An 11,799-nucleotide genomic window follows, 5' to 3' on the forward strand; every position below is an offset into this window, starting at 1 on the left:
TTTAACTACCATAACCCACCAATCTTCTAGAAGATAACCAAGTTGCTGGACTCAAATTGACCAAGTCAAGTTGACATGTTGAGTCTTTATCCAACAATTCTCCACCTGATTCATCATGTTAACTTCTTGGCCGTCTTTCTCCTCCACCTCCAGCTAAGGTGTCTTGATGACTTTGATTAGTTTTAGGCAATGTAAGAATTTGTGACTTGGCACTACTTTGGTAAGCATATCTGTCGGGTTGTCTTCTGTGGGAATTTTCATTACCTTAACTGTTCCTTGAGCCACTATATCTCTGATGAAATATAGCCTAACATCAATGTGCTTGGTTCTCTCGTGATGAACGGGGTTCTTCACAAGTTGAATAGCTCCTTGACTGTCGCACCACACTGCTGCTTTCAGTTCCTTCCCTTCTAGTTCTTCAACAAGTCCCTCGATCCACAGAGCTTCTTTAAATGCTTCTGTTGCTGCTATATACTCTTCTTCAGTTGTTGATAAGGCTACAATTGGTTGTAAGGTAGCTTTCCAACTGACCAAGTTGCAATATAGAGTAAAAAGATAACCAGTCTGTGATCTCCTCTTATCTTGGTCTCCTGCAAAATCCGAATCTACATACCCAGTGATATCATCATCAAGCTTCCATGTATCGCTGTACTCGAGTGCAGAACTTTGCGATCCTTTCAAGTACCTTAATACCCACTTGACTGCTATCCAATGTTCAAGGCCTGGATTGAACATGAACCTGCTTATTATACTTGTGGCGTATGCAATATCTGGTCTTGTACAGACCATTGCATACATCAAGCTTCCTGTTGCATTGGAGTAGGGAATTTTCTGCATATGTTTTTTCTCTTCTTCACTTTGCGGTGACTGATCTGAGCTGAGTTTGAAATGAGCTCCTAATGGCATAATTACTGGTTTTGATTCTTCCATGGAGAACCTGCTTAAAATCTTTCTGACATAAGCTTCTTGAGATAGAATTAGCTGCCCCTTATGCCTGTTTCTCACAATTTGAATGCCCAAGATTTTTGAAGCTTTTCCCAAGTCTTTCATTTCAAACTTCAACCTCAATAACTTCTTCAAGTTATCAATTTCCGTTTTACTCTTACTTGCAATTAGCATAACATCTACGTATAACAAGAAGTAAATCGGATAACCATTCGATGGTTTCTTGAAGTATACGCAGCTATCATACGAGCTTCTGATAAATTCCAGACTTGACATGTATTGATCAAACTTTAGATACCATTGTCTCGGTGCTTGTTTCAATCCGTAAAGAGACTTCTTTAGTAGACACACATTTTGATCACTTCCAGCTTTTACATACCCTTCCGGTTGAGCCATGTATATTGTTTCTTCAAGATCATCGTGAAGAAACGCGGTTTTAACATCCATTTGCTCAAGTTCAAGGTCATAGCAGGTTACCAAGGATAAAAGTATCCTAATCAAGGTGTGTTTTACAACAGGTGAAAAAATCTCGTTGAAGTCTATTCCTTCCTTTTGTGCAAATCCCTTTGCTACAAGCCTAGCCTTGTACCTTGGTTTCTCAACACTTGGAATCCCTTCTTTGAGTTTGTACACCCATTTACAGCCTATTATCTTCTGTTTTTCTGGTGCATCAACTAGCTGCCATGTCTGATTTTTTGTGAGAGAATTAGTCGCATCATCCATAGCTTTCTCCCATTCAGATTTATCTTTACTGATCATGGCAGCTCGGTAACTTCTTGGTTCATCACCAACCACTTCTTGTGCTCCTGCAAGTGCATATGCTGTGATTTCAGCATATCCAAGTCTGTCAGGAGGTCTTATGTCCCTTCTTATTCTGTCCCGAGCTAGTTGGTATCCTCTAAGTTCATCATTTTCATTGTTAGTTTGTATCTGAGAAACATCTGGATGATTTTCACCTTCTAACTCCACCTCAAGAGTTGTTTTATCACATGTATTCTCAGGTTCTTGGGTGATTTCAGTTGTGATTTTTTATCCTTGTTCAAGCATTTCTTCCTCATGGAAGATCACGTCTCTGCTGGAAATTACCTTGGATCCTTTGTCATCTGTCATCCAGCACCTGTAGCATATTACAATTCTCATCCAAATGTATGAACTGGGAAAAATATTGTGACTTGTTAACACCAAAATAACCAAATGATTAATGAAGTGTTTGCAAACTCTAAAAAAATGATTATGAACTTTTCCTTTCCCAACTGTTCTTCATTGTTATACGAACACAATATATTTTAACTAGTGGAACATGTACTAGAATTTTTTTTAAATTTTTGACCAGTTTTTCATGGTCTGGACACTTGATATTTTATTGATTTTTATGTTTTATATGTTTGCAAAGATAAATCAAATTAGTGTCTTGATGTAAATTCATAGATTTGTCATTAGATTAATGAAATTAAATATTACATAGTTGAGATAAATTATAAACAAATGTTAGTGAATTATACCTAGCTTAGGATATAATAACAGTAGCTGTAATGGACTCTACAGTGGACACCACGACCAAAAGAAGTGTCTTGGACTTGTCGTGCAAACATACTGTCCATTTTGCTGACATCTGTTATTTCTGGCTTTATATTATCTTGTTTTTTTTCAAAAAAAGTTGGTTTTACAATATGGTTATGTATGTGAATCTGATTGGATGGCCCTGAGATGCTGCATGTCTTGAATTTTTTTTATGAATTTCGAATTGGAAACTCGATTGTAACAAACTCCAGCTCTAACTTGCAACTTTAATTCGCTGTTCCTTTCATTAGGACCAATAGTCGACGTCGCTTTCGTTAAAAAAGTTAAACATGCATGCCTGGATTTGTTCAAAATCTGTAATCTGGTAATCAAACGCAAGTTTGGTTTAATGTACGTTGTGTAAATTAGCTCATATATATACCACAGAATACTTCAGTTACATTATCTAACCATAATCTTATGAAGGGAATTTATTGTAATATAATCTCCAACTTTTTATTCCACTATCTTGTTAAAGCTTTTGGGTTATGGATTTGCTTTGATTTTTCATCGCTTTCAACTTTGAACTCTGCCTTCTTTGCAAGTGAATTTACCGCCTCTGCAATCTCTTCCGTTCTTGCTGCGATCTCCATGAGTAAGGATGATACTGTGACTAATGCTACAATTTGTACAAGGGCAGGACTTGTTTTTGCTTTTACTGCGCCGTTATCTGACTCTTCGAGTTTTGGTACAGTTACTGATGTAATTGATTGTTCAGAGAAAGATTTCAAGGCATTTTGAAGTTCTTGCACGGCATTGTTCATTTCTTGAACTAATAGATGAATCTTCGTTGATTTTGTCATCGTATTGATAACAGTGGAGAGTTCTTTTACTACTGCTGAGGAACTAGAGCTTAATCTTAAGCAGAACTTGCTGAAATGTGCCTTGAGGACGTCCGGAGCCTGAAAATTTCGAAGAAAGGCATGAATGTTTAGTTATAGTTAGTGAAGGATAATATGTAACCGAACCTGCAGGATCCATTTGTGATACCTTTGCGCCTGAATTGATGCTACCATTAAGGGCTTCAATGCAGTAAGCACAGCTCCTAAGTGAAGCTCCAACCTTTAGGTACTCCTTCCACGGATGTCCAAAATTGAAGCCTCCATGTGCAGGCTCCCATCTGGCAAAATTAGCCTGAGAAAAGCAGTATCATGGTTCAGCAAAATGGTCATCACTTTAATGTGCATTATCACGTAGGTTCTCACGAAACAGAAAAGAAGCAGCAAACGCACCAAGGATTCTTCGGTCGCATTAGATCCAAGCACACATTTGTAGCCTAGCAAAATTTTGTTGGGAGCTTCGGTCTTGACATTATTAGCATTCACATCGTTGGCAAAGTAGTCTGCCACACATCCTGCGTTTTTAATGGAAGAAATCAGTCCGTTAACTCTCCATACATGCAATATGATTTTCCATGTTTGGTCGTGAATATTATTGTTTGGTCTTACCATCCAAGGAATCAGCAAGCTTCTCCATGTTGTTTTTGATAAGGTTGTGAAGCTCGCTTCCGGCCCACACGGGGAAGAAAAGCATGGTTGTGATGACGCAGATGGAGGTCCCTATTGCAATGGTGGATAGTCTCTCGTGAGCGAGCTCGAACAATTTCTCCACACGATAGCCTGAAACCGAGACTAGGCTAAAGGTGAGGATAAAGATCATGGCCCCATAGTCGAATCGTGCTTTGACTGATGGAATGAATCTAGAGAAAGTTGCTGCAGCAGCTGCAAGAAAAACTGCACGCCCATGGTAATGAATTCCTCCTAGTAACAAATTTATTTGGATATGTATAAACATTGTCTGTAAAAGATGTACCTAAGAGGAAAACTGAGACTTGGAGGACTATGGGTTCAAAATCTCCCGACTGACTAGCTATCCAATGAACGCCAACTCCTAGTGCTCCAGCCAAGCAAGTTCCAATTGTTCTATTCACACATTTGCATAATGTTGCACCTGCATTCATATATATTAATGTGTTTACTCATAAATTTTACAACAAACAAATATTATTCTTTCGATTTTAACGCCTACTCACCCACGGTGTATTCGAACACAACCACTACGGTCATAACAGCCCACATAGCATTTCCTCCAACTCCATGATACAATGGCCTCATGTAGTAAAAAACTGACACCAAACAAAGAGCCAACCCAACTTTAATGCAATGAAAGAACTTCTTAGGGTCGTTCAATCCTAAGTTCCAAGCCTTATGAATGAACCCCCAGAAGTTGGACAAAAATCCCATCAAAACTCCTTGTAATGCTCCGCAAACTCTAGTTCGTGGCATGGATTCGGGTACTAAAATCTTCGATGATCCATCCGGCATGTTAATCCTCCATTCCAATCCTCCACTTGCCTCACTTTCTTTGACCATCTTTTTGGAATATACGCAAAGCTACAAAGGGAAAATATAACTGTTTATTTGGCTGTGAATGGTTCGAAGGACAAGAACTACCCAATGTCCTTCCGTCTCTCTTTGCAGGCTAGGTAGTTGTGCTTGACCATACATATATTACACACATGCATGTGTATATATATACCACTACTACTGCACACATGCATTTTATAAAATAATTGATAATATAGGTATATTTCTGATGTTATTAAATATTCATAAAATAATAGCTAAATTTGAAGGATAGTACGGGCAACATAAATATTTTGGTAGGTCAGTTTAAGTGGTGTTCTCTTCTGTTGCCATCAATTGCATTTCCCTTTTTATCATCACTAATGGGAGCTTTATATTCAAAAATCGGTTCAACAAAACGAATGCATAAACATTTTTGGTGGAACCTAAAACTATTACATCATTTACCGGATGCTATATTTTAATATCTATACATTTCTCTCGGAAATAAAATGTATTTAATCATGCCATCAATTATTATTCATAAAATATAAGAAAGACGGTAGTTTTAGTTATATAAGTTTGTTGCTTTTCGATTTGGTTATCTATGTTATCAAATTTCAGTTTTAGTAATGTATCTTTCAATTTTTGACAATTTTAATATTTTTTATTGGAAGTGTTGATATGACGTTAGGCCTTGTTCGATACGGTATATCGGGTTTTCCAAAGAATATCGTATATTGTACCGAAAATACAAAGAATATCGTATATTGTACCGAAAATTTTGGTGCCGAAAAATGAATACCTATACCGTACTAAAATTTCGGTATGACATAAATTTTATAAATTTCTTACAAAAAAAAATTTGGTATACCGAAATTTTGATACGGTATCGATATAATATTGTCTATATCGAAATTAAAAAAATTTGATGTTATTCACATCAAAATACTAAATTTTTGAATGTACGTCATACAGAAATACCGAAATTTTTTTAATGTCACATCGATACTGAAATTAGCATTATATTATAATCTTTAAAATATATGAAAAATTTTCGGTATTTACCGAAATATCAAAAAAAAATTGAATGTAATCACGACATCGATATCGAAAATTTCGATACGTTGTCACACCATACTGAAATTTACGGTGTAGCGTTAAATTTGGTATGTACGATATTTTGCGGTACGGTAAGTAGGGATGCGGAACCGGTCTGTTAAGCCCAGAACCGGGTCCGGTTGGGTTTTCACGTGCACCCTCAGCTCAGCCTACTCAGTCTTGAGCACCTCAAATCTCCTCAACCACATGACCAGCTGCATCAAACACACTTAGTGAGTCTAAAGACTCAATACACATGAACCGCTATAACAAGTACATGTACATATCATGCAACAATGAAAAGTACTGTAAAAAAGTAACTCTCATGATCTTCAAAAACATGAACATAAACGTAAACATATTCATATCAAATCATGTCATATCGTGTCATCATATACGTATTCTTTTTCCTTAATTGAATTCGGATAATTAGATGTGACTTTCGTATCAGCTCTAAGTCGATGGATTCATCTACATATAATCGCGGTACCCAACGACGGGGACATCAGCTACAGTTTTACCCATCCATTGAGCATTGTCCTTACATGTTCATGTTCATGTTCGTATTAGTCACAACTAACTTTCCTTCAAAAACATGTCATCATATTCATCACTTGTAAAACTCATGCGTATATATATATTTTTCTTAAAACCAAGTACGCAACATGTTTATGACATTAACATAAAAATCCATGTTCAATAGCCACATATACATCTTTAAAAAATGCATGAACAGTTGTCAGGATACTGCCAGGACTGCTAACATGCTCAGCTGCAAATATGACCTGATCGGACCCAGAACAATTTGAACCCAATTCAAATTTCAATTATATTTTTTTATCTCAAAAATCAATTATAAATAAAAGATCATTTCTTAACATTTTCACACAATAATTTTCTCTCAACTTTACATTTCTCTACAATTCATTCTCTCAGTCGATGTCATTTGTCAACGTATATTCAATAAATTTTGTTATAATTTTATCTACACTCAATATTCTCTTTATTATTGTTATTTACTTACTATTTAATAATTTAATCAAATAAATAATTCAAATTTCAACGGCGTCACATTCAAATCGTGATGGTCGTGGAGGTGAACACATTCCGACTCTGGTGAACATTTTGGTTACATCTCCGACTTTGATGAAGTCGAACCTATCCACGAGGAGTAGGAAGCCATGTAACTCTCCAAAAATATATAGGGACACCATCGTCCACCCGAGCAAGCAATCCGATGGAAATGAGCACGACGACAGTCCGAACAAAACGAATCAAGGTTTGGGATCACTTCAATATTGAAAAAGAATGTACAAATAACTCTTTGACGTATGTAAAATTTGCGAAACTAAATATTCTTACAAAAAAAGTGGTGGTTCCGACACTTTGAAAAAATTTGGTCACCGAAAAGCTTCCACAAGAAAAAAAAATTCTTGAAAAGTCATTGTTAAATTTGTTACGAAATGTTGTCAAGCTTTTATAATAGCTGATTAAGAAGGTTTTGTTGAATTTATTATTCGACCTGGTTTTCACAAGATTTCTAAGCACACACTTAAGAAATATAACTTTTAAGAAATATTGCTTTGATATGTATAAGCAATATAAAGAATACTAAAATCATATCTTTCAAATATTTCTTGTAGAGTTAGTTTGACAACTGATATTTGAACTAATTTGAAATATGAATTCTTATCTTATTGTTACATGTCATTGGATTGATGAAATTTGGACTATGTAAAACAAAATTTTAGCGATAGATCATTTAGAATCATCACACAACGCATACACTATAACTAGATATGTTTTAATTATTGTTAAGATTTATTGTATACAAAATAAAATAATGTTGATCACATTAGATAATGCGAGTGTCAATACTCTTGCGACTAAATACCTTAAATATTCAATAAAATCGATTTTAGATGATAATTTACTTCATGTTAGATGCACATGTCACATTGTCAATGTGTTAAATGTGCATGTGATGAACATGTGTCTAATGGAATCAAAAATTCAAAGTATGTGGAAAAATTAATTATTACGTAAAAGAAGACATTGACGTGATTGGAAAGAATTAATCGAATCAAACGATATTAAATTTAAAAAAAAATTCATCTTTCCATTGAAACTAGATGAAATTCTTTTTATCACTTCATTTATACTTTGTTATGTTTTCAAGATTTAGTTACTCCAACAGAAATGTTTAAAGAAGCAACTAAATTTTTTTCTAATATTAACTACCTTATTTCAACTATGTTTCTACATTTGCTTTTCAATATATTTTATAAATTTGTCACATATTGTGATGATGTTGTAATGCATGATTTTATTTCGAATATGAACAACAATATTTTAAAATATTGGGAGAATATCCCAATTACATAGTCAAAGTCAAAGTGAGTTAGACATGTTTTTTATAAATATTATGCTAATTTCTTCGGAAGAATGTTGATTATCAAAAGATGTCAATCATTTATTCTCTCTAATAATTGTTTGATTTGTGCTAGTGAAAAATGTGAACATAGTACGCAGCTGGAGGAGAGGCCGACAGAGAAAATCAAAGTAGAGCATTCAGCTTCTTTCAAAGTTTGAAATAACAAAAGTAATAAAAAAATCAGTGACAACTACAAATTATAATGAAATTTAAATTTATCCTAGTCAATAAATTGAGACTACTGAGAATTTCGTAGTTTTTGATCAGTGGAAAGTAAATTATCAAGTTTATCCAATGTTAGCACCAGATGCAATAGATGTCCTAGCCATTCAAAATTCAAGTATTGCTTACGAATCATCATTTTCAGTGTATAGAAGAATCATTGGTGAACAAAGAACTAATTTAAAGTCAAAAACACTTAGAATACTAACATGTCTACAAGATTGGTTTATAGTCGAAAAAAGAATAGGACCGTTGGAGCGATCGACGAAATTCAAAGCTCAAGCTTCGACGAAGATTCAAAATATATTTTAATAAATCATGATAACTTTTAGATTTTCACTTGTCAAAATCAATGTTTAAGTTATTTTATTTTTATTTTAATGATTAGTAAGTATTTTTCACTCAAAATACTAAATAAAAAAATTGTTCATCAATAAAAGTAATTTTATATTAAAAATAACAAAATTTGAAAATCGGAACTCGAAACGGTTCGACCTGAACCGAAACCAGTCTATAAATTATATAATCGGTATGTGGTCTGAATTGGTTCTAAGCTCGTGGCTTGGTTTACCTTGGAACTGGAACCGATCAACTCAGGACCGATCGGAACTAGACCGACTGTTAAGCATGCCTAACAAAGTGCGGTATACCGGAATGTTCGATATTTTTCCCATCCCTACATGACAATGAAACATCAGCGCCATGTCGGAGCCGTATAGGTGTAACATCAGCACCACACCGGAATAAAAAAAAAGACTAAAATTGTTAAATAACAAAGATAGCAGACCAAGACTGAAATTTGATAACTTATATGACCAAAATTGAATGAGAACAAACATATAAGACCAATATTGTAGTTTTTCCTAAAGTATAATTAGGTAAGAAGATCAATAACAATGTTTAGTCTCTTTGATGCGATTCTTTGTCTTTTTGAAATGATGTTCCCTTATATCCAGCTTGATATAAATGTTGTATTAGCACATATTCTCTTTCCGTATCCTCTCACTACAAGAAAAACTGCCATACGACAACGGTTAAAAACAGTTGTCGTAGCCATTTTAAAAATGTTGTTAAAGCCAGTGTTGTTAAATGGTTCGCTCAAATACAACGGTTTTTCACCGTTGTCGTAGCTACAATTTGCGACGGTTTCAAATGAAAAACCGTTGTCGTCGCAAATGAAAAACCGTTGTCGTACCTAATGTTTGATGTATTTAACACAAATATTGTAATAATAACACAAATATATTAAATTTAATATTCAAAATACTAAATATTATATTAAAGTTAATTAAAATACATGCAATGCAAAGAGTAGGTGGTTCATATCCCTCTCCCGACCATGTGGGAGATTGAATAAATTACCTAATGACTAATAAGCTTACACTCTCTGGTGTTAAACCAATTTTTAATTATTAATTAGTGGAATTAGGTCTTATTAGATTACCATAATTTATTGTTTTACGATACGATACATACATTATAATTCTCTAGAATGATCGAATGGATATTACCTTAAACTTGGATAATATCAGACTAAATGTTTAAGGAGGCTAATAATAATTTAGCCTCCTTAAACAATTGATATTTTCTCTACCATACTTTGTATTTTTAGTTTCAAATAATAATTCAAATATTATATATATATATATATATATATATATGAAGAAAAGTATTTGACAGAAAAGTGGCCTAATTAAATATATTTAGGCCGATGGTCAAGTGAAAATAAAACAACGGACATATAATTTAATCACAAAAATTCATGTGAAATAGTCTCATGGATCAATTTTGTTAGAGATATATTCTCTTTGAATCACCAATAAAAAATATTACTTTTTATATCAAAATTAGTATTATAAATATATATAGTATTGACTCATCTCACTAACAAAGATACGTGAAACTGTCTCTATATTTATTAAATTGCTAGTTGAATACAGCCTAAATGGAGGCAAAAAGTTACCAAATCTTCGATTTAAAAACTATTCTTTGCAAAACTCAATTATAAGTGGGATGCTTTAGATAGATATCACGTACGATATCTACGGATCTCAATTAAGACCATATATATATATATATATATATATATATAGTTGGACGAGAGGTAAGACCTAATAAACGATCGTCTCGAGCTCAATTTTTACAGAGACCAAAAAAATATTCATTTTTCAGCAATGACATAGTTAGATTTGTGAATTCGATATAGCCATTGAAATTTGCGAAGAAAAGGAGCAATTCTTGAATTCGAATTAATCTTGTCGTTTGAGATTTTTGTGAATTCGATATAGTCATCTCCTGTTTACTCTTTGAAGGGAAATATTATTTCCGATTTTAATTGATATATTTTATTAATTTAAATTATTTCTCCAATATTATGTTTCCTTGTTGATCTAATTGAGTATAATATTTAATATGATTTTGTCTTTCTTAGATAATGAGATAATCATTCAAATATATTTAAAGATATGTTATTTATTGATGAGATATGATATTGGTGTTTAAAAAGAGTTTAATCCTAATAAAACTCTTACTTCCATTGTGCTATAGGTTTTTTTATGGAGGTAAAACTCTACATCTATAAATAAGATACTAAGGACATCATTGATGGCGGCTCTTCCTCGGTCAATATTCACTCACGTGTGCACATTCAGAATTTCAGAGAAAATCCTATTCAAGAGACGTGCTGTGTTTTGAAGAGTGTTGATACGTGTTGCCGTGAACGTTGAGAACATCTGCGGACAACATATGTGAAGAAGTTGGCTGAAGACTGTTTTCGTGGATCTCTTTTTTGGTATCACGTTTTTCTTTCTTGTTTTAGTTTTTATTCTGGTTTAGAAAGCATTTGTTTTCTCAACTTGTTGAGAAAATTGATTTTAGTCAAAATCACTAGTGATAGATTTTTGTAAACGGTTAAGTTTTCTAGTGATTAATTTTTGTCATGAGGCACCGCACAAGTACACAAGTATTTATACTTGTGCAAATTTAATCTTGTCCATCTATTTATTTAAAAGTCAATTTGTGTTGCAAAATATAATATTCCGCTGCATGTTGTCTCAAATGTTGTAATATTTGACACAATACTTAATCCTGATAAAACACAAATTCACGATCTTACATCCCCTACCGATATTTTTATTATTTACTAGTATCTAGTCGAACAATACAACTCTTACACTCTTTATGCCGTGGACG

General features: G+C 33.6%; 1 protein-coding gene across 1 annotated transcript; it reads right to left on the reverse strand.

Annotated features, from left to right (window-relative positions):
• Positions 1-2,400: 2,400 nt before the first annotated feature.
• Positions 2,401-4,993, reverse strand: LOC142526988 (aluminum-activated malate transporter 10). The gene is made up of 6 exons (XM_075631692.1): positions 4,538-4,993; positions 4,318-4,455; positions 3,954-4,226; positions 3,738-3,859; positions 3,496-3,639; positions 2,401-3,407 (listed from the first exon to the last, which is right to left on the reverse strand). The coding sequence occupies exons 1-6, from the start codon at positions 4,875-4,877 to the stop codon at positions 2,970-2,972; spliced, it is 1,455 nt and encodes a 484-aa protein (XP_075487807.1). The 5' UTR covers positions 4,878-4,993; the 3' UTR covers positions 2,401-2,969.
• Between the last annotated feature and the right edge of the window lie 6,806 nt (positions 4,994-11,799).

The sequence above is a fragment of the Primulina tabacum genome, chromosome 15 (genome assembly GCF_025594145.1).
Source record: "Primulina tabacum isolate GXHZ01 chromosome 15, ASM2559414v2, whole genome shotgun sequence".
NCBI lineage: Eukaryota > Viridiplantae > Streptophyta > Magnoliopsida > Lamiales > Gesneriaceae > Primulina > Primulina tabacum.

Excerpts from the sequence above, each read along its gene's own strand:
- LOC142526988 (XM_075631692.1), bottom strand. The coding sequence starts at position 4,877 with ATGGTCAAAGAAAGTGAGGCAAGTGGAGGATTGGAATGGAGGATTAAC. Across the intron at positions 4,456-4,537 it reads TGTGTTCGAATACACCGTGG|GTGCAACATTATGCAAATGT; the intron begins GTGAGTAGGCGT and ends ATATGAATGCAG. Across the intron at positions 3,408-3,495 it reads GCATCAATTCAGGCGCAAAG|GCTCCGGACGTCCTCAAGGC; the intron begins GTATCACAAATG and ends CGAAATTTTCAG.